This window comes from Hyla sarda, chromosome 1 (assembly GCF_029499605.1).
Source record: "Hyla sarda isolate aHylSar1 chromosome 1, aHylSar1.hap1, whole genome shotgun sequence".
Classification (NCBI taxonomy): domain Eukaryota; kingdom Metazoa; phylum Chordata; class Amphibia; order Anura; family Hylidae; genus Hyla; species Hyla sarda.
In genome coordinates this window covers 527,308,568-527,332,395 of record NC_079189.1, presented here as the reverse complement: position 1 = coordinate 527,332,395, position 23,828 = coordinate 527,308,568, and the positions used below count along the sequence as shown (strand labels likewise).

General features: G+C 43.7%; 1 protein-coding gene and 1 long non-coding RNA gene across 2 annotated transcripts in view; both read left to right on the top strand.

The window, feature by feature from the left end:
- Positions 1-1,511: 1,511 nt before the first annotated feature.
- DHFR (dihydrofolate reductase) overlaps positions 1,512-23,828 on the top strand; it is a 268,430-nt gene continuing 246,113 nt past the window's right edge. The window contains exon 1 of the mRNA XM_056539438.1: positions 1,512-1,587. Coding sequence (XP_056395413.1) covers positions 1,562-1,587 — 26 coding nt within the window. The 5' untranslated portion in view covers positions 1,512-1,561. The remainder of the gene's footprint in view (positions 1,588-23,828) is intronic.
- The window catches only part of LOC130291092 (uncharacterized), a 46,565-nt gene continuing 28,013 nt past the window's right edge, over positions 5,277-23,828 (top strand). Inside the window, exons 1-2 of the long non-coding RNA XR_008847796.1 lie at positions 5,277-5,403; positions 8,746-8,800. This is a non-coding gene — a long non-coding RNA (uncharacterized LOC130291092). The remainder of the gene's footprint in view (positions 5,404-8,745; positions 8,801-23,828) is intronic.

The following is a 23,828-nucleotide window of genomic DNA, read 5'->3' as shown; positions in this document are numbered from 1 at the left end:
GGTTGGACTTGCTGCGGCAGGCGACATCCAGGTTGCTACCCCTGGCACGACTTGACCACACAGGTGGCTGAGGTGAAGCGTGGTACCATAATAGGTATAGGAATAGGTAGGACGTAGTCAGGCAGGCTAGAGGTCAGGGCAGCACAGGAGCATAGTTAGTAGGGTAGCAGAAGGTCAACAGGCTGGCGCCTAGAGACACGGTCAGGTCATGGAATACAAAGGTCTGGTACACGGCAAGGAATTACAAGGACTGCTTTCTCTAAGGCGCAAGGCAAACAAAGATCCAGCAGGGGTTCTAGAGAGGAGCAAAAACTTAAAACAAAGGTACAGGTACAATAATTACGGGCGCACTGGCCCTTTAAATTTCAAAGCTCCGGCACGCACGCTAGGAGGCGGGGGCGCGCGCGTCGGAGCTGAGCGACAGAGGCCGGGGATGGAGGCGAGTGATGGGCTGGGACTCACATGCGGGCGCGTCCCACGATGCGAATCCCAGCCCTGCCGGGAGCTGACACACGGGGGAAGATGCGCTCACGGTCGGTAAGTCCGATCGGAGCGCCGCTCATTACAATCCCATTGAACACCTGTGGAGAGATCTTAAAATTGCTGTTGGGAAAAAGCACCCTTCCAATAAGAAACCTAGAGCAGTTTGCAAAGGAATAGTGGTCCAACATTCCGGCTGAGAGGTGTAAGAAGCTTATTGATGAATATTGGAAGCGACTGATTTCAGTTATTTTTTCCAAAGGGTGTGCAACCAAGTATTAAGCTAAGGGTGCCAATAATTTTGTCCAGCCCATTTTTGGAGTTTGGTGTGACATTATGTCCAATTTTGCTTTTTTTCCGTCCCTTTTTTGGTTTTGTTCCAATACACACAAAGGGAATAAACATTTGTATAGTAAAACGTGTTACTGCAATCCTTTTCTGTGAGAAATACTCAATTTTCTAGAAAAATTTCAGGGGTGCCAACATTTACAGCCATGACAGTAGGTTTAAAATAAATAACCTAAAAGAGTTAAGTAATAATATCATCTTTGTTTATGCTATTTAAATAATCCCAGTAATAATTTCAGCAAACCAGGAGTCTCGACAGGGGAATTCTCTTGTCCTGCTTTAATCATTTATAAGTAGGCTGAAAAGAATAGCACAATTACCGTTGTATTAATAGTTGATAAGCTCATATATTTTACGCTATAAAATGTTGCATATAAGATGTAGAAGTCGGATACAACATACAATACAGTACTTGCATATTGGAACATCTTTCTGTGGACTGACAAGTTCCTTAGATACAATTCTTAGCACTCAATGTATCTGTCTCAATGCCAATAAATAGAAAGGAAGCCTTGGTTCATTTCCCTGCATAGTTGCTGCTTATCACTGTAAGTAAAGCATTTCCTGTACTTCATGATACTGAATAAATCTACTTTCGAAACCTGCTTAATGGTCATGAGACAATGGCCATTGTTCCCTCTGTAGACATTGCTACACGCAGTACTCCCTGGGTTATGCAGGCAAATACAAAGTCCTTTGCGGATCTGACTTATTTTAGCAGCACATTCAACATATGTTGAGATCTGGACAATTCAGAGGGTAAGTCGTCTGTTTAGGGAACTGGTTTGGAGGGGTCGTAATACTCACATTAAGTTATATACTCTGCAAAGGGGAAAGACTGGTGGGGGACTGGCGCTCCCCAACCCGTGGGTGTATTTTCTATTCTCCAAATTACAGCATATAAGGTAGTGGGACGGAGACTTTTTTGGGCCGTCAGCCCTCCTGCTTCAGCAATTCCTTCATACCCCTTCCCTTTATGAGTCCTTGGAGGTGGAGGTTTACCGGTTGCCCTTTCTTGAACCCCTTTTGGTAGGTACTAACCACTGCATAGAAGGAACACCCCACAAGACCAGACATTTTGGAGATGCTCTGACCCACTCTTCTAGGCATTACAATTTGGCTCTTGACACTCTTCCTACACCACTTTTCATTGCTTTCAACACATCAACATCATGAACTGACTGTCCACTTGCTTAATACAGTCCTCAATATTCAAATAGCAAAATCGAGAAGGAAAAGTCATGATCTGCCAGAATAATAAATCAATGTCTCTCAGTTCAAGGATTGTGTCCCTCTCAGTTTGATGAGCAGGAGGCATCACACAACCATAATGATCTGATTTCATAGGTTTTATGTGGCTGAAAAAATGTGCTTTCAATCTGCTTTTTATACCTCTAAAGCCCTTTCCACATGGGACAGATCGGCCCTAGGTGCTTAGTGTTGCTACTTCATCACTTGTGGTTTGTTCTTCTTCTTGCAATTTCCATGTTGCGGAGTATATATCCCATCCCTTGACAGTTTATAGTCTATCATTTACTCCTGTCCATGCTGTCATCAGACATTACAGTCACTCTGCTTTTCTTTTGCTGCAACAAGAAATGCAAACCACAACATGTGAAAACAGCCTTATTTCTGAATTCCAACATACGATGGTAATCCGTTCCAAATGGACCATCGTTTGTTGAAACCATCGCATGTTGAGTGATCCGTGCAATGTAAAGTATAGGACAGTAGTCTACAACCTGCGGACCTCCAGATGTTGCAAAACTACAACACCCAGCATGCCCGGACAGCCAACGGCTGTCCGGGCATGCTGGGAGTTGTAGTTTTGCCACATCTGGAGGTCCGCAGGTTGAAGAACACTGGTATTGGAGGTTATACTCACGTGTCCCCACCGCTCCGGACCGTCACCGCTGCCCTGGATGTCGCCTTCCATCACTGTTGCCGCGTCCCCAGGGTGTCCCCGGCGCTCCGGCAAGGCCTCTGCTTCCCCGGCATCCTCGCTCTCCGTCGCCGCCATCACGTTGCTACGCACGCCGCTCCTATTGGATGACGGGACAGCGACGATGGAGAGCGCCGACGATGCAAGGGATCCCCAAGAGGACGTGCCAGAGCCCTGAGGACAGGTAAGTGATCGTCAGTGGACCACACGGGGCCCTTAAATGGCTATCCGGTGGCAGCTGAAGCAGTCTGCGCTGCCGGATAGCCGTTTATGCAATGCCCCCGACATACAAAAGCATTGTATGCTGATGCTGCCTTCAACATGTGATGGCCTCTGAGAGGCCATCGTATGTTAAAATGATCATATGTCGGGGCCATGGTAGGTCGGGGGGTCAATGTATGTCGAAATGGGTACTACACTAAACTACACTAATGTTAGGATGTTCCTGCCAGCAGCATATGCATCACTGTCCTGCAGTCAGCATCTGCACATTGCCATTCATGCCAGTACTTTTTTGGATGAAATGCCATTTGCCTTCTGAAACACATATTTTTTCTAACATATACAGTATGAATGAGGTTTGCGAGTTCTGCTTAGCGTGACTTATTTAGTCAAGAACTAAAGTTTCAGAAACAGCATCAAGTCTCACAAGCAAATGTCTCATGCTGATGAATCTGGTGCCTTCCGCACTGGGGAAACAGCCCGCTCACTGCCCATATGGTGCATCGGTATAAACAAAATTCTCCCACTGTCTATAAAGCTTTTGGGATTTACCAGGTACAAGAATCATAAAACATTTGTATTTCTGTTTATCTTATAGAGTATATTATTGGCATCTTTTTTATTTGGTTACACCAGGTAGTGCACCCATATTGGTTGTCATCTATGAATAATGCTAGGTTTATATTACAATTCTGCAGTACAGTCCCATAGAAAGTATACATGGGTAATCTGTGAAAATAGAATGTTCACATGCACACACTGTCATTGACTTTAATGGCCCAAACATATATATATATATATATATATATATATATATATATATATATATAACTCAATGTGTGTATGTATGAATGTTCCACAAAAACGTCCAAACGGCTAAAGATAATAACATGAAACTTGGCACACATGTTAGTTATATGTCAACAACAAACATAGGATAGGTAATTTAGCCCTTACTTCCCCCCCCCCCACACCCCCCACCCCCATTTGTGAGGGTCGGGGTTTTTGTTTAAAGTCCCATGCAAATCAATGGGAAATGTATGTTCCCACATAACTTCCATATGGCTGGAGATATGACAACAATATATGAGGACAGGATATGAAGTCAAAAGCTTCCTCCTTTGTTGATTTTCCTCCCCAACAAGGATGAGGAAGGAAAAACCAGGCAATGCCGGGTACTCAGCTACTGTGTGTATACATATATATATATATATATATATATATATATATATATATATGACATATGGGACTCAAAAGTGCAGGGTAAACATGAGGTCCCTGTCTCTATTGCCGTGCTCAAGCCTCTGTAGGTCTTGGTAAGAATAGTCCACAGTCACTTCTTCAATAAAGGGGTTCACATCCAGTGGAATATTCATATATATGTAGTACTCACCCATTCCTTTCTCTGCAATGCCCTCTTGAGGTGTAGCTCCAAAAGCCACATGAATAACAAGGCCCGGCATGAAGCCCTTGAGGATCCTAGGCTAGCAATGAGTCCCCTAAACAGCTTCTCCTCAATTACATAAGGAAATGATCCTTTTCTCTCTATCTTCTTATTAGTATTCCCTTTAGTAGGAATTTAGCAGGAATTTCTCTTAGCGGCAAGGAAGGTTGGGCCTGAACATGGAACCCCTACCTTCTAAGGTTTTCCCGATGTATGTCTATGGGCAGTGAAAATTTTATTGGGTCTCACCTGCTCACTGTCTACAATAAGTTTATAGAGAGGTTAACAGTGCAGTACAGAAAGTGCATTCCACAGCACCACAGCATAATCCTATCTGCCAACCAATAAACTAGACATTACATAAACATGCAGTGCTAAAAACTCTTAGAGCTATCAATTTGGAGATATCTTCTCTAAAAGATAATGTCGCTGATTGAAAAGTGGAGTATAGTTTTCTTTGTGGGGTTTAATACCCTACATGTATTTTCCTCTGATCTGTAGGGTTTTCCAGAGCTCAAAACCACCCCATTTTCTGTGGAAGCCTTAGGAAATGTGTTGGGATTTGTAGAAAATGTCACGGACACACCATTTTTTCAGTGACCATACCCCCTTTCCCCAGAAAGGCCACGCCCCTTTTTCATATTTTCTTAGTGAAATGGAGAGTCGGTTGGGTTTTTGTCAATTCTGGTGCAGATTCTGGAGCAGACAGAATTTCTGGTGCAATATGCCAGAATCTAGCGCACAACCCGAATAAACAGGTCGGGTTTACAATAGTAAATCAGGGCCAATATGTCGGATAACAATATCAGAATTATTATTATTATTTTTTTTTTGCCCCCAGATTTGCAGAAAACTGCAGTTGGCCCTGTTCAGATTAGTGGGGCCGTGCAGCGCTCTGACCATCTGCGGTGCAGGGAAGTACAGTTTCCATGGAAATCCTAGAGGTCAGAGACCCACCAATCCCAAAGTAAGTGCATACTCTAGCAATAAGCCACTTTTTGAAAATAGGAATACCCTCTTAATGGACTGTGGGATAGTAAAAATTAGCTTGAGAAATTCATTTTTGGTGCATTTAGTAGAATCTTATACAAGTTTTTGGAATACTGTGTGGTATGTTGTGAGCCTGTTCCTTGGCAGATCACGTGATTATGAGGAGTCGTAAAAGGGTACTCTCAGGGCTGCCATCAGAAATTTTGGGGCCCCTTACACTGCTCAAGGCCTGGGCCCCCCTCCCCATATCCCAACACCCCCCAACCCTCCGTGGCGCATCCCCAAGGCGCCAGCCTGCTATCTCCCCATTGGCAATGGAAAAAATATTTTAAAAACATTTAAGTAAATCTTTACATGAGGAAGAAAGGAGGAAATTATTATATTGATATTACCATCATATTGTTACTGATCAAATCCTGTATACTGAGATCAATATTAACTATTATACCAGTATACAAGGAGGAATATTATCACCATACATATTACCATCATACTGTTACTGACCTAATCATGTATACGGAGCCCATTATGACCAATAATACCAGTATACAAGAGATAATAATTTCGACACACCATGACCACTACCATAACATGGTGACTGAATTAAAACCACAGAATATGGACCAATATTCCCCCATACAAAGTCCATAAAGCAGTGACCCTAGCTATGCACAGGTGCTGCAGACTGTATAAGTGATTACAGTGCAATTACATGTACTGACTCACAGGAGACATCTTCTTGGAGCTGTTCTCTTCTCTGTTCTTCTCTGTCTTGCTCAGACCGTCATATCTTCTTCTCTGGACCATGATTCCTCTCCACAGAATCTGCCAGACAATAAATATATTAGCCTTCACACTTTTTCAGCACATTCCCCACCTGTTCCCCACTCTCAGTGCCCTAAATAATGCTCCTCTTGGGGTGTGTTGGGGAGAAATGGTAGAGGAATTGGGTGGTGGTGGGTAGGTAATTTCCCCTCCCCTATTAGATCAAGCACCCAGTAGTTAGGTAGGGTATGCCCTCTATATAGTAAAAGCCCCTAGTAGGTCAGTAATGCCCCCAGTAGGTAGGTAATAGGTGGTGCCCCCAGTAGGTAGTAGGCAATGCCCCTAGGTAGGTCGTAGGCAATGACCCCAGGTAGGTCATAGGTAATGCCCCTAATAGGTAGGTAGTACCCCCAGTAGGTAGATAGTAGGTAATGCCCCCAGTAGGTAGTGTCCCTAGGTAGGTAATGCCCCCATTAGATAATGCCCCCAAGGTAGCTAATGATCCAAGTAGGTAGTGCCCTCAGTAAGTAGTTCACCCAGGTAGATAATGACCCTACAAGATGTGTCCAGGTATCTCATGCCCCCAGGTAGGTCATTCCCCCAGGTAGGTTGTAATAAATAGTGCCTCCAGTAATAATGTGCCCAGGTAGGTTGTACGTAGATAGTGCCCCTAATAGATAGTGCCTCCAGTAATAGTGATCCCATGTAGGAGAGGCCCCCTAGAAGGTAGTGCCTCCAGTAATAGTGATCCCATGTAGGAGACGCCCCCAGAAGGTAGCGCCCACCAGGTATGAGATGCCCACAGAAAGTCGTGCCTCCATGCAGATAGGGCCCCCACTACAAGATGCCCCCAGATAGGTCCTCTTAAAAATAAAATAAAAAATCCCACTTACCTTTCCGCTGATCCTGCGCTGAACCTGGATCCTCCGGAGTGGCGCAGGCCGCACTGGCAGGCCATATGATGAAATGACGTCATTAGGCGACCTGCAGCATAATCTACGCAGCCTGTACGTACATTGCGCACACTTTTTGCGTAATGTACGTACAGAAGCAGAAGAATGCTGTTTAAACAGTGGTCTTCTGCTTCAGTGCTAGGGCTGCCGTAGGGGGGTGCATCTGGGCCCTGGGCCCCATGGCAGTCCAGGCCCCTTACTGGGGTACTGGCTGTACCCCCCTGATGGCAGAGAGGGGATAAGATGATTGATCGTGAGGGTCCCGCTGTTGGGGTCCCCTGCTGCACCCAACGTTCGTTTAGAGCGTTGAGTGCAGCGCTGGAGGCTTGTGACGTCACATTCACGCCCCGCTCATGACCTCATGGCCACACCCCCTCAATACAAGTCTATGGGAGTGCCGTCACACCCCCTCCCATAGACTTGCATTGAGTGGTGTGACCGTAATGTCACGTGCCTCCGCCCCACATCGCCAGTCATCTGGCACAGAGTGAAGTTCCCTCCGTGCACCGGATGTCTGGGGTGCCGCAGCTGAGTTTGTGGGGGTCCCCAGTGGCGGGACCCCCGTGATTAGACATCTTATCCCCTATCCTTTGGATAGGGGATAAGATATCTAGAGGCGGAGTACCCCTTTAAGAAACTACTTTCCCTTCACTCCTACACTGAAAGCCAACAATCTTTATTTATAATGGAGAACGTAATAAAATAAGCTCCCGGCATTTAGGAAATCCTATTCCATTTCTGCAGCTTTTGTTAGGTTAGACAATCAGACTCAGTGTAGCATGATGCTTCATTCTTTGTGGATAGCTCCCAGTAACTATAGCTCCATTACATAATTTAATGTATAATGACTGCTGTGCCTCCAATAAAACAACCTGGGGGCATATTAAACTGCTGCGGATTTGTTGGCAGTACAGTCTATGGCCATTTGGAGCATTATGCCAGATTTGTTACCTGACTGTGATGATGCAGACTGTCAGCCTTTACACTTGTATGGAGCTAAGCGTTTTCCTTCCCGTGATGCAGAATTAATTTCTGTGCTCCTGTCAGCCTGGCGGATTATATAATAAGTCACTGAGGTTTTACAAGGATGGAAGAGTTGTCACTTGAAGGTATCTCTGGCTCATTTTACTATGAAGCTGTCTGGCTCCGCACACAGTTTATGATATGTTGGACGGTGTCCGATCCAAGACATAATGGCCTCACCCAGCTTGATACTTTTTATTACTTCTATAAAATATCTACAACCTGGTCGTATAGGCCGTATAAAAATAAATATGTTTAATATCTGACTTCCATAGCATGGCATTTACCGATAGGTAGGGGTTTAAAGAGTTATTTATACAGAGGGCCTTTCCACTCTTCTAACTCGTCCATTTTCTTGAATACTTGTATTTTTCATGAAATAATTCTGTGGCATCTTTTCTTTTTAGAATTTTGCAATATTCTGCTCCTCAAGGACATGTATGAAAAATCCCCTTGTCAGTGTGATGAGTCTCAGTGCTCTAAACAGCACTGGTAGCATCAACGTGTATAGGGAGTCATCATAAGTAGAAATATAACCCCCAACTGTTAGTTTATTTACATTTATTTTACATTTTCAGGAGGAAATAACAGAGAAGCCGCACAAGATGGCAAAAGAAATGGGAGTGTAAGCAGGTGCGGTTTAAAACGGATGTAAAAATTAGGCTGTGTTCACACATAGTATTCTGTTTAGTAATTTAACCAAAACTAGTGGTTCCAAGACACAGGGTAAAATCTTTCCATTATAGTACTGATCTGGGTCGCTCGCGTCATCCTAACTCCTGATGTGAGCGGCATGGGAGGACTGGAAGTGACGCATTTGGCGTGACTGTGATACGAGATTGCCGAAGCTAATTAAATGGGTACTCCACCCCTAGACATAGGATAGGGGATAAGATGTCTGATCGCGGGGGTCCCGCTTCTGGGGATTCCCGTGATCTCGGCTGCGGCACTCAAGACATCCGGTGCACAGAATGAACTTTGCTCCGTGCCGGATCACTGGCGATGCGGGGCGGAGGCTCGTGATGTCGCGATCATGCTCCCTCCCATAGACTTGCATTGAGGGGGCTTGACCGTGATGTCACGAGCGGGGCGTGACATCACGAGCCTCCAGCACTGCACCCGATGCTTTCAACGTTCCGTCGGGTGCAGCTGGGGACCCCCGCGATCAGACATCTTATCCCCTATCCCTTAGATAGGGGATAAGATGTCTAGGGCAGAGTGCCCCTTTAAGGAGTTTGTGCAATATGGGGGTTATGCTACTGTGGTGACCCACGGTGATAGTGGGACCAAGGGGTGTAGCGGTGTAGGTGGAGGGGGCAAGATGGTATTAACCCCAGGGGCAAGGTGTTGTTAACCCCTAATGTTCGTGACACCAGAGTGGTTTTTGGGTACCAGAACCAAACGAACTGTATCTCCGCTATTCCAATGGCTAGCAGTGAAAGGAAAGTCCACAACAAAGTTATGGTTTAACGGAGGCTTTACTGAGTTAAGACAGGTGTTATTATCTTCACAGCTAGGCCGGAATCCCAGAGAGTCGACCAGTAAACACACCAACACAGGTGGGCTCAGCACTAAATGCCACGGGGTGCCACCAAGTGCATCTATAACCAACATATAAACACAAGAAAGAAAAAGAGGACACACTATTTGTGTGAAAAAGAGGACACCCAAATAAATACATCACATAGTTTTATTAAATCATTAGACATGAAAGAGACATAAACAATTAAAAACATCTAAAAAGGCCCACTGGCCAGCACACAACAGGGGGGGACCACTCAAGGCCCCACCCAGGACACCTCCGACTGCACAGATATAATTACACTATACCACTGGCCTAATACATATCGCAGCACTAAAAATTCATAGTAACGCTGCATCCCTAACAATATATTACATACAACCTGATCCTAGGATCTAGCACACACAGAGAGCGCGCAGGAACAGTGGTACAAGGTAAGTGATAATCAGGCAGGTGTCCCCCTAGACCCCACGCGTTCCGTCGCCCGTCGACAACTTCCTCAGGGGTATTGTCTACAATACCCCTGAGGAAGTTGCAGACGGGCGACGGAACGCGTGGGGTCTAGGAGGACACCTGCCTGATTATCACTTACTTTGTACCACTGTTCCTGCGCTCTCTCTCTGTGTACTAGATCCTGGGATCAGGTTGTATGTAATATATTGTTAGGGATGCAGCGTTACTATGAATTTTTAGTGCTGTGATATGTATTAGGCCAGTGGTATAGTGTAATTATGCAAGTTCAAATTCAACTACCTTGTGGACCTTCAGTCTTTATCCTTATGCACCTATCGTTACTGCGAAGGGCAGTGATCTGCCGGAGAGTCATCTCAGCATACTAGCCCTCAACCTGGCGTCACAAACTATAGGGTTAACATTAACCCCTGATATACCAAAGCAAATCCCTGACTGTACTACCCCTACCGCTGAGGCCTACCACATGTGTACTTTTTATGTGTACATTAGTCTTTATATCTGGCTGGTATCTGCCCTTGCATGGACCGTTGGGACCTTCAGGAGCTCTCGATTCAGCTGGACTTGCTACAGGTTCCCCCCTTTCAGCAGCCGAAGTAGGTTGTAACTCTGGACTAGCAGGATTTGGACTTAGGGGTTCGGACATGAATGAGGCAGGTGGTCTGGAGACTGGGTTATATTCTTGCGCCAACGGTGACAGAACTTAAGCCGTTGTGGTGACTAAAGTTGGTTGCACGGATCCACAGGTTGGTATGAAACCGAAGATTGCAGCTCGGCCAGGAGGGAACATCCATGGACGGGTAAATTCCTTCTCCGGGCACATACTCCCTCGCAGGTTTGACTGGTGGTGAGGGAGGCATCGGGAGCACAGGCAAATCCTCCTTCGACAGGTGGTTCTTCGGCCGGGGACATTCGAGATAGTACATCAGCGTTGACATTGGACTTGCGGCTTCTGTACTTGATGGTGAAGTCATAATTGGCCAACCTTGAAGCCCACCGCTGCTCAATGGCACCCAGTTTGGCAGTGTTCAGGTGGGCCAGCGGATTATTATCCATATGGACAGTGAATGGTGCCCATATGAGGGCAAGGAGTTCCAGCTGAAGGAGCTGTAATTGGCATAATTCTTTTCTGCTCCACGCAGATTACGACTGGCATAGGCTATCACTCGCTCTTGTCCTTCCTGTGCTTGGGATAGGACCGTCCCCAAACCTTCAAAGCTGGCATCGGTGTGCAGCTGGAATGGCTGAGTGTAGTCAGGATACGACAGGATGGGTGGCTCTGTCAATAGGTGTTTCAGGGCTTGGAAGCATGTCTCGTGCTCTTTAGTCCAGGCCACAGGTAGCTTCTGATGGAATTGGGTAGAGGAGACAACATGGAGTCTCTATTACATTTCATATTCTCGGTCTAAGTGACTGCATTCTATCTTTCTTCTTTTTTCTACATAACTAACTTCTGAACTTTTGAACTAAGAGACGATGGGCATCTTATCTTCAAGAATGCAGACACTCTTATCTTTTTTCTACCCCAGATGCGTCCTTGAAACAATGGTTCATTATATTTGAGCTTAAGCAATGTATATTTTGTATCTAACTTTCTTGTGCAAAAGATTTATGGTTTTCCTGTGTTTGTACAATGTAGAGTTTACTGCGCATGCCTAATTGAAAATGGGCTATATAAAATACTCTTGAAAAGAGGGCTAGGCCAGTTCTGCCTTCAGCTTACAGAGACAACACTTGTGTTTGTGTCGTGATTTTGAATGGCAGGTAGCGTTGGAAGAAACTTTGGGTGACTGCAGCCCCTTACAGGCTTTCCACGCACAAATTGGGCATCCCCCGACAGAAGACGTCTCGGCCTTTGGGGTCGAACCTAACACTTCCCACTATAGTTTCCTTTCTGTCCCATGCAAGAGGGCTGTGAGGGGTTCTGCAATCAGGGCAAAGTGAGGAATGAAGTGGCGGAAGTAGCCGGCAAATCCCAGGAAGCTCTGGACGTCTTTCACTGTGCACGGGGTAGGCCAATTCTTAACAATTTCTACCTTGTCGGGATTAGGCTGGACTTCCTTAGCGCTGACAACATGACCTAGGTAGTGTACCTGAGGTTTAAGCAGATGACACTTGGACGGCTTGATCTTCAATCCATGTTTGATCAACACTTGAAAGATGTCTGACAGATGACCAAGGTGCTCTTGGCAGGACTTAGAGTATACGATGACATCATCGAGGTACAGCAGGACACTCTGGAAGTTTAAATGGCCCAAGCATAGCTCCATCAGCAGCTGGAAAGTAGCAGGGGCATTGCACAGCCTGAATGGCATACTCTTGAACTCAAACAGTCCCATGGGGGTCATGAAGGCTGTCTTCTCTCGGTCTTCCACAGCCATAGGCACTTGCCAATACCCACTGGTTAAGTCCATGGTGGAGAAGTATGCTGCCGACCCAAAGGCGGTGAGTGATTCCTTGATTCTTGGAAGAGGATAAGCGTCCTTATGGGTGATGTCATTCAGTTTCCTATAGTCGACACAGAAACGGATGGTCCCATCCTTCTTTTTGACCAGAACAAGGTGCACCGCCCAGGGACTCTGACTTTCCTGAATGATGTCTGCGTCCTTCATGTCAACTAACATCTTCTTGACAGTTTGATACATGCTTGGTGCGACCAGACGGTGTCTCTCTTTGATAGGTGGGTTGTCGCCTGTCAAAATCCGATGCTGGATCATGGACATACGTCCAAAGTCTGTAGGATGATTATTGAAGGCTTCGTGGCACCTCCTGGTGACATTGATAACCCCGTTGACTTGATCCTTCGGGGTGGTCTCGTCTCCCACCCTCACCAGAGTTTGGGGGGACTTTCCACAGAACCTGGAGTCCCTTGGCTGCTCGTTGTCAAGTCACTTTGCGTTCTGATAAAATATCACCTGGCTCTAGAAGATACAACTGAGCCACTGGAGTATACTTTGGTAGGATGGTAGCCACACTTGACAGATTGACTAGTCGGACTGGAACTTTCACATCGATAACGGTGACAAGGCTCCTTGCTACTCAAACTAGTGGATGATCTTCCAACCGTATAGGCTCTAACAGGGCTTGATAGTCATTGTTTCTCACTCCAGGATGTGCACGGCACCACAGGACTGTTTCTGTGTTAGGTTGTAGGGTCACCAACCTGATGTCTTGAATCCGTACATTGCAAACTTCTCCTTGTCGATTGACAAACTTCTGCTCTGCCTGGAGAACCTTTAAGTGGTGCTGCGCAGCCCGCTGGCCTGAGGGGGACATGTATGGGAGAGAGCCATGCAAAGAATCTACTATGTCAGTAAAGCAATGTTTCATGATATTCATCCCCAATATGAATTCTGCAGACCCCTTATCAATCACATCAGTTACAAGTAGGTGGAGGGGGCAAGATGGTATTAAACCCAGGGGCAAGGTGTTCATGACGCCAGAGTGGTTTTTAGGTACCGGAACCACACGAACAGTATCTCCGCTATTCCAATGGCTAGGCAGTGAAAGAAGAGTCCACAACCAAGTTATGGTTTAAAGGAGGCTTTACTGAGTTAAGACAGGTGTTGTTATCTTCACAGCTAGGCCAGAATCCCAGAATGTCTACCAGTAACATGGAAAGGGCCCTGCAGCTTGCTGGGACTTGTAGTTATTGTAATAGACTTTAGTTAAGCCACGCAGACTAGAATAGACTTGATCAGTGTCTTGACTTTAGTAGAGAGAGCAGACATAGATGAGATGACTTACTGACAATGTGGCTGGTGTGCAGGCTTTGTGGCCTCCAGGTGTACTGGATACAGGATCTGTGATGTCTGTGCTTTGCTGTCCTCTGCAGAAAGAAGAGTCTGAGAGAATTGTAATGGCCGCACCCTTATATAGAGGGGGCCTGAGCCAAAGGCCATTGGTCAAGCTGCGTGTCATAGGTTAAGCTGGTGCCCTCTGGGTAACATCATGTGACAACATAACATGTGACATCTCACAGGTCCTTTAGCCTAGCTAAATGCACTGACTAATCCTATGACAATAAATGGCACTTATAACAGTAGTGGAGACACTGCAAGAGAGCCCCCAGGTCACTGAGGACTCAACCTGACAGGGCCTAAGGGTAGTACAGAACCATGTTCTGTACTGGGACATTACACTAGCATGTATGTAAGCTCTCATCTGGACATGAATTAGGAATGGACGACTAGGGTCATATACTACTGGAGGTATTATGGAGACTTGGTCTTGGATTGCAGTGTATTGGTGAAAACCTACTGAGTAATGTGATCATGGGAGTGATCTTCTTCTGTTAGTGGAGGGTCTAAGAGAGGGGTGTCTGGTCACTATTGGTTCGCTATTATTTTTGAGGCCTCTAATGTATATATTGTATAAACAACCAAGATTGTATTGAAGTCTTATGATATATCATTCTCTGTCTGAAGTAAAGACTAGAAAGTGATCAATAATAATATACCTATTTGCGTATAATTGATTTTGCTGCTTCATATTGGATTTGACTTTTTGTATTTTTGAGAAGGGTTGAGATGGGTTTATTGTGTCTCTTAGGCTACATTCACACTGCCGTTTGTCTCCTGCAGTGTGAAGCCCGTTATTTTAGGACCGAGCATAGCCGGAGAAAAAAATAGTGCTTGCACTGTCTTTTGCTCCGGCAATTCTCTCCGAAAATAATGGCCCCCAATGGACCCCATTGACTATAATGGTGGTCCATTGGGACCTGTTATTGGCTGTTATGACCCGTCAAAATTACGGCCGTCAAACTGCTAAAAAAAAAAAAAACACAAAAAAAAAAAAAGGAGTTTGATGGCCGTATTTGACGGGGCATACTGGCAGTTTGAAAGGGGCCTAATAAGGGTAAAAAAATGTAGCTGTAATTTGTCAGTGATTTCTTAGTCTAATCAGCTATATTGGATTGAAGTGTCCATATTTGTCAGTCCAATCTAAAAAGCCGCTAAATGTCCAGGATGAGCTTCAGATTTTTTCTTGCCGGTTTGTGAACTGTGCTATTGTCCCTTTAGTGCATAAAAATTGGTCTAAACACTTTTATTTACAAATTATTCCAAAATATTTTAAATGTAACCCCTTCTAACAATATCCTTTGTTGTATTCAAAGCCATAGCTGCTTTTAACATTCGCCTCAAGGGCCTTCAATATAAATAGCATTTTACAGAGCGGAACCTCTTAAGTACATTGAGACATTCTATCCTTTATGGCCTTCGTTTTCACCAAGGCCTTGAAGTTTGCTTTGTAAAGTTGGTTTTATACACCCGTTGTTTTCTAGTCGTGACAGTCATAGACCTGCATGTAAACTCTACTTTCTGCTATAGATGAGCCTGACTTTTGTTTCTTTATTTATTTTTTTCTTATCTGAAAATGTCAATGACAGAAAATATATATAAGAAAAAATAAATACTGATGTAACGAACATTCCTCTTCAATAACGGTCTACCTGGTCCAGTGTCACAGTGGAGGTACATAGCTTGGCCTTGGACTCCCATGCCCAGGACATTGCTTTGGTTCAAATCCTAGGGACTGGTTTTACAGATAGTATTTCAGTCAGTTGGATTTTTGCATCCAAAAATACAGAAAAAGGTGCACATTTTTTCATTACAGATTTTGTCATTTCCACTCCTCCTTTCGGCTTAAATGCTGACCAAAATAAAATGTATAAAAAAGACAATAAACATTGCTCCAAGCTCTCTGTGTGAACCCAGCCTTAAAAGAAAGTATGGAAATGTGGTTCTCAATATTTTCTTCAATATTGTGTTACCTGGATAGAGTTTATTTTTTATTTTTCTCTTGATTTTATATGAAGGATAGCCTTATGCCTATCCCATGCATGCTTAAACTCATTCACTGTATTTGTAGCTACCACTTCTGCAGGAAGGCTATTCCATGCATCTACTACTCTCTCAGTAAAGTAATACTTCCTGATATTACTCTAGAAACTTTTGCCCCTCTCTAATATAAAACGACGTCCTCTTGTGGTAGTTTTTCTTCTTTTACATATACTCTCCTTCTTTACCATGTTGATTTCCTTTTTGTTTTTAAATGTTTAAGTTTCTCTCATATCCCCTCTGTCTCATCTTTCTTCTCACCTTGGTCCAAGTAAAACATTAGAAAGAAATGCTGGATTTACAGTATTAAAATACCAGGATCTAGAGAAGAAGTGTCTTAAAGGTAAAGATGCAATAGGAGGGACCTATGAGTGGAGGGTAAATCCAATATTATTAACATTTGACCGCTAAGCGGTCACTAAGACCCTAAATTTCCCACCCAATTTAAAACTTAACGTTTAATGAGCCGAGATTAAAATAACCTCACACATATTGATCCATGGTGCATTGATTGGCATGACACTGCATGCTATAGAAGTGAATTGAAAAATTAGACTGTGGCTGCAGTCCACAGTCTATAGTGTGAGACAATTAAAAATCTAACACATTGCCCGCCCGCCCAGGGCGGGCGGGCAATGTGTTAGATTTTTAATTGTCTCACACTATAGACTGTGGACTGCAGCCACAGTCTAATTTTTCAATTCACTTCTATAGCATGCAGTGTCATGCCAATCAATGCACCATGGATCAATATGTGTGAGGTTATTTTAATCTCGGCTCATTAAACGTTAAGTTTTAAATTGGGTGGGAAATTTAGGGTCTTAGTGACCGCTTAGCGGTCAAATGTTAATATTAAAGGTAAAGAATCACATTTGCAAGAATAACATTATGGCCTCACAATGGGTTGTCAAGACTTGAGATATACATATTAGGCAGCAAGTGAAGTCAGTTCGTAAAGGGGTACTCCACTGCCCCAGTATTCAAAACATTTTGTTCTGAATTCTGGGCGCGAGCTGTGGGGGTTGTGAGATCACGCCACGCCTGCTCAATGCAAGTCTATAGGAGGGGGCCATGCCCCCTCCCACAGACTTGCATTTAGGGGTTGTGGTGTGACGTCACAAAGGGGCATGGCCGTGATGTCACGACCCTGTACTCCTTTCATAAAGACTGCTATGATAGGAAGGTCTAGTCATCACAAGGCATGGCATAATGGCAAATTACATAAGGCCTTAGGAGTGAAAGGTAGCTGGAAAGTAGTTTGCAATAAATAAAAAAACTCAAAATAAAATAGCTAGTAATAAAACCAATAAAACAGTCATCCTGCATTAGTGGTGTATAGTACACCTGATGGGTATTACATAACGTTTTGATGACTATGGGGAAGATTTATTAAATAAATCACAGAAAAAAGGCCACACAGAAAGATTTATTAAAACCTGTGCAGAGAAACAGTGGATCAGTTGCCCATAGCAACCAATCAGAATCCAGCTTTCATTTTTTAATAGCCTTTTTTTTTATAATAAAGCTGGAATCTCATTGGTTGCTATGGGCAACAGCTCTCTGTTCCTCTGCACAAGGTTTGATAAATCTACACATGTTCATCTGTGAGGCGCAGCAAGGACTATTAGTACATATCATAAATCATTACTCTTTGTCACATGGTTCAGATAATTTAGGACAAGGCGACATCCTATACTACACACTACAGTATTGTGTGGATGACAGATTTGCATATACTTTACTTTCACATTATCCCAATTTGCACAACTACAGTAATATCTCCCTTAGCGGACACCTCCCAATAGGAGACGTATCCCAATAGCCGACAGTTTTTAATACCCCGGCAGAGTCCCAGAAGACAATGTATTTGCACCCTCCCAATAGGGGACATTCCCAGTAGCGGACACGGACACACCCAATAGGGACAATAGGGGATAAAGCACTCCCAATAGGGGACAGCCAAGCTTATCTTGCACACAGGGCCACCGACAGGGGGTACAGGCAATACCCCAGTAAGGGGCCCAGGCCCCGCTGCACCTCCCCCCCCCCTGCAGAAGCCCCAGCAAAGAAGCAGAAGATAAATGTTTAAACAGTGGTCTCCTGCTTCTGTACGTCCGCCGACCACATCATTTACTCCCCTCTTTCCCTGATCCCCATGTGCCACATCATCCCCCTTTATTACCCCCTTTGCCGCATCATTTCCCCTTGATTCCCCCCCCACCCTCTGTGCTATTTAATTCCCCCTTTATTGCCCTGTGCCACTTCATAAAGAGGGGGGTGATGAATTTACACTGAGGGTAATAAAGGGGAATGAAATGGCACAGGGAGGGGGATCAAGGGGAAATTATGTGGTTCAGGGGATAGGGGGGATAATTTGGCACAATGAATGGGGGAATAAGATGGCACAGGGAATAAAAGGGGGGATGAAATGATACGGGGGGGTGATAAGGGGAGATTAAAGGGGTTCTTCACTGCCCTGCCTTCCGGAGCTCCGCTCGCAGCATCCGGAAGTTTATTACTGACGTCACACCTGCACCCTCAACAAAAGTCTATGGGAAGGGGGCGCAAGGGGGTGGGCGTGATGTCACGAGGGGGCGGGCGTGACGTCACGAGGGGGCGGAGTAATAAACTTCCGGACGCTGCGAGCGGAGCGCCGGAAGGCAGGGCAGTGGAGAACCTCTTTAAACGACACTGGGAGATTCTACTGTAATACTGCTTTTTATTGTGTTTTATAGGTAATTACACTCTGGAGTGAGTACAGTATTCTGTCATTTAGGAAGAATTTTGAGAACTTTTCCCAATAAGGGACATCTCTCAATAGCGGACACTTTTTTATTCCCCAGGAATGTGTCCACTATTGGGAGATTCTACTGTATTATAATTTCTTCAAGAAAACTGGGACTCTTGCAGGTGAGAAGACAATTACATTATTCTCTTACTTACTGTTCGGTGGACACCAGTGTGTGCTCAGCAATGTCCATCTGAGGAAATAAGGAAATGCCGCTGAGCACAAATTCAACCTCAGAAACCACTTTATCCTTTCTGGGAAATAGGATTATATACAGAGAAGTCATGGAGGTTTGTGCAGTGTTAGGCTTTACCCTCCATGGCTTAATGTGAGAGCTTAATGTGAGTATCTTGTATATTTAGCATCATAGTGCAATAGTGTAATACAAGGACGCGTTTCAGTGTGGGAGCCTTCCTCAGCTGTCTGCCAAAAGGCAGACAGCTGGGAAAGGCTCCAATGCCGAAATGCGTCCTTATACTACACTATGGCATAATAAATCTTCACTGTGCATTACTGGTGAGTGCTTTGTATCATCTTTCTTCTACCTGTGGTTTACCCTACCTCGTGCACCACCGCAGATTCCACAGAAGTGCCGACATATCCCTATATAGAAATAAAATAATATCTCAACATTGTATAACTTACATAAGTTCATTGGCCAGTTTATCTCCAGGTCACTGAAAGCTGTGCACTAGTCTCCTCAATAATGGGTGTGCTTGGTAGTCCTGGACATGAAATATATACAAGAGTAGTCCAGCACTGCGAGGGTACTAGGAGGCACTGGGTGGGGGTGGATGACAACTGCTGGGTGCGGACGTGTGGTGGTGCTCTGGATAGTATAACGGTGTAATCTTAAATATGCTTACAAGAAAGGAAATAAATACCGGCAACTCACCAACTTCACTTTATCCGTCTTCTTTATTGGAATAAAATACTCACATAAGGTTGAAGGGAGGGGATATGTGACGGGGGAACCACAGGCGACAAGCTCCGTTTCGTACTCAGTTAGTACTTCATCCGGCCATATCACTCTGTTTAGATAAGTGCACTATATACACAGGTAAGACCTATCAGTGACCACCCACACACGTGATGTGCAAATTACGAGATGGAGACAGGGCAGATCACAGGTATACCGCTGTATCGCTCATTTAACCCTAAAGGGCCCGTTGCATTGGATCTTAATATCCAATGCAGCTCCCTTTTTAAGAGAGATTTTTTTTTCCTGGACATGCATTAGCTGTCCCTAACCTGGAACATGATTAGGAGTCCTCTGCTTGAATGGTATAGTGGAAAAGCATAAAATATGCGGCTCTACTCAACATAGGGGTAGCTAAGTGCAGTTCTCACCTTCATCGATCAAATAGACTATGAATGCTCAACTGCTGCTCCATTTAAATAGAGGACTTAGGACCCCATTTTTGTGATTGTGGTGGTCCTAGTGGTCAGACTCCAAGTTGTCCATGGACCAATCCCTTTAAGAGAAAAGGTGCAAACAAATCTTATACCCATAAAATGAGTATTGCGAGAGTGCTATCAAATGGACAGGTTATTCAATAGACAGCAGTTCCATAATATAGGAATACCTTCACTTAGTATGTGAATGGACTGTCTCTGCTAGTCTACACTAGTCTACACTTTCGGAAACAGCTCTCTTTAGGACAAACTTAGTGGGGGATCAAAATATTTGTGGATCATTTGTTGATATTTAATTATATAACACTGACATATTCCACAGAGTGCAGAGTGTCATCACTCACTGTCCCCATTGGGCTCACTTTTGGCTGCTATGTAATACTACAGAAGCTGCTTTTCTACTTGGATCCACTTCTGGCTTTGGCTCAAACACTGCATGAAAAACTGTGGTTTCTTTTTCCCCAGAATGCGGTGTGAATAACCACCCTTTCTGATGATGTCTCTAACATTTTTTATGACTTATGTTAAGATTCACAAGGCAACATCTATCTTCAAGTGTTTATGTGAAAATCATCAGTTACATGTCAGCTCTCCGTATAGTAGGAGACAGTCAGGGATTTTATGGAATGCTATACATGAAATAACATTCATGAAACAACATTCTTGTCTTGTGCACTCATGTCCATCAACATTATTAGTGGTTTTCTGGAAGTAAAATACCTGCGTGTGTTTTTCTGCACTTTATTATGTTTGGTTTTTGTAGCATGTTTTAATGGATTTATTAAAAGTTAAGTTTTAACTGGAATTCACTAGGCGTGTGAGCTGGACCACCATTCCTTTTCTGTCATTATCAACTTGGGCTGCAAACACCTGATTGGAGCCTCTGTTGCCCCTGTTCCCAGCCACATGTAACTGTGATTGAAGCCTCCTGCTCAGCCTTCTAGGTAGCCATAGTCAGCATGAAACCTAGCATGATAGAATGTAATGGCGCTGGGTCTCGTTCTGGCTTTGGCTACCTAAGAGATCAAGCATGAGACTTCCTCTCCTATCACAGTTACATGTGAATATGAGCTAATGCTATAGTCACCGATCAAGCAAATTGATGCTGTAGTATAGAAAAATAGTGCTCAGGGCCAAACTATAGTCATTTTTCATATAACTTCTTTGTTATGCTTTAAATGACTTTACAATGATAGTGTGTTTCATGCGTATTGGCTGAGCAGACAATTTATGAGCTAGCCTTGACCCAGAAAGTGCTGCACAGCAGGACCAGAGCTATGTGGTACTGGCAGTGGTGGGGGAACAAAGAAGATTAGTAAGGGTTTTCTTTGTTTTTGGCACCTGCCTAAGTTACCCTGTTAAAAGAAAAACAAACAAACAAACAAAAAATGTAAGTGGTAATTAAAGGGGTATTCCAGGAAAAAACTTTTTTTTTATATTAACTGGCTCCAGAAAGTTAAACAGATTTGTAAATTATCTGGATGTGATTGTTTTGTCTCCACTAACTTTTACTTCCTCGCATCTTTCTGTTTTGGCTAAAGGACTGGGCTTCTCACCATCTACCCACTTTAACGTATTTAATACTATCTTGGACATTAACAAATTTGTCAGAACTTTGAAAAAACATTTCGATATTGTGGACTCTGTTGAATCTAATCCAGTTCCATTGTCTAGTGAGGTTTCTACAGCAACATATGTGTCTCCTAACAATAATTTTTCTTCCTTCCATGATCAAAATGCGTTTTGTGACCTATTGTCATTGGATTTTGAGACACGGCGACATGTGACCACTGTGTCCACTTCACCGCCTTTCAAAATTAAAAATCCTGAATTTTATCCGGTTGGCTCTAGGAGTCCTTATATGGACACCTTTCAAGATATGGTCATGAAAGAGTTAGTTGAACTTAAACGTTCAAGCACAAGACCAAGAGCCAATAATCTATCAAAATCCGAAAGAATTGCTCTTAAAGAATTGAGAGATAATAACAATTGGGTTATTCAATCAGCTGACAAGGGGGGGGGGGCTGTTATATGTATGGATGTTGATCTTTATTGTATGCTTAATAAGGGCATTTTAAATGATGAGGTCACATATACACCTATCACATATAATCCCACCACTTCGTTTTCTTCTAAACTGGAATCGCTACTTAGATATGGTTTATCTTTAGGGGTACTATCACAAAAAGAGTTTGATTACATATGGGTTTCTAATACCATTACTCCAATATTCCACTCTTTACCGAAGATTCATAAGGGCCAATTCCCGCCTCCTATGAGGCGACCCATAGTGGCGGGCATTGGTTCCCTTAATGAACCCCTTTGCGAATGGGTAGACTCACTTCTCCAACCCCTTGTCTCTATGTGTCCAAGCCACATTAAAGATTCTCAACATTTACTTTCGATAATGAATCAAATTGAATGGCACACTTCTTATTCGTGGCTTACTATGGACATTGAATCCTTGTATTCTTCCCTCCCTCATTCACTTTCTCTTCGAGCAGTGTCGGATATTATTTACAATTTTTCTTCTTATAGTGAGGATCTGTGCCAGTTTGTTCTTGAAGCGTTGAATTATATATTAACTCATAATTTTTTCAAATTTCAGGATCAGTATTATGTTCAGAGGACCGGTGCCTCAATGGGGGCTAAATCCTCCCCTTCAGTGGCAAATATTTTTGTTCACTGGTGGGAGATGCAATATATATTTTCTGACATCAACCCCTTCTTTTCCAACATTGTTTGGTGCGGAAGATACGTTGACGATGTCATCATAATTTGGTCATCCTCAGAGCATAATGCTTCCTGCTTTGTTGACTATGTTAACAATAACCCTCATAATTTATTTTTTACATCAACTTGGCACAGATCCGTCACTCCATTTTTGGATATTTTACTTGACAGCAGGCAGGGACGTGTTCACACTTCCACATACAGAAAATCGACTGCAGGCAACACCATTCTGCGCGCAGAGTCATGCCACCCAAAACACACGGTTTTAGCCGCTCCCGTGGGTGAGCAGACTCGTGCTCGCAGAAATTGTTCCACAGACGAATCTTTTCAAATTGAATCGGATAATATTTTTCATTGTTTGGGTCAGAGAGGTTACCAGCCCTGGTGTCTGAACAGAGCCAAACGTAAAGTTTTAGAAAAATCTAGAGATAGTCTTCTCACACCAAAACCTCATTTAACATTTTCAAATATGGTATCGAAGCCTACCTTTACTACCACTTACAGTCTAGAATTTAATAGTATTAAATCTATTATTAATAAATTTCTACCTATTTTATGTCAGGATACCATCCTTAACAAATATTTAAAAAATGGCATAAATTTTTCGACCAGACGGGCCCCTAATTTAGGTAATCTTTTATCTCCGAGTGCTCTGCCACTTGTCTCTACTGTTGGTTCTCGTTCATGGATTAAAACAAATGGGTTTTTCAAATGCGGTTGATCTCTACGATTTCAATTCCTGATTCGAATTCTGTACCGATTAAACAATTTATTAATTGTGAATCTACTCACGTCATTTACAAAATAGATTGAAATAGCTGCAATGTATCTTATATCGGCAGTACTAAAAGAACTTTGAAAAAACACATCCAAGAACATCTTAGAGCCATT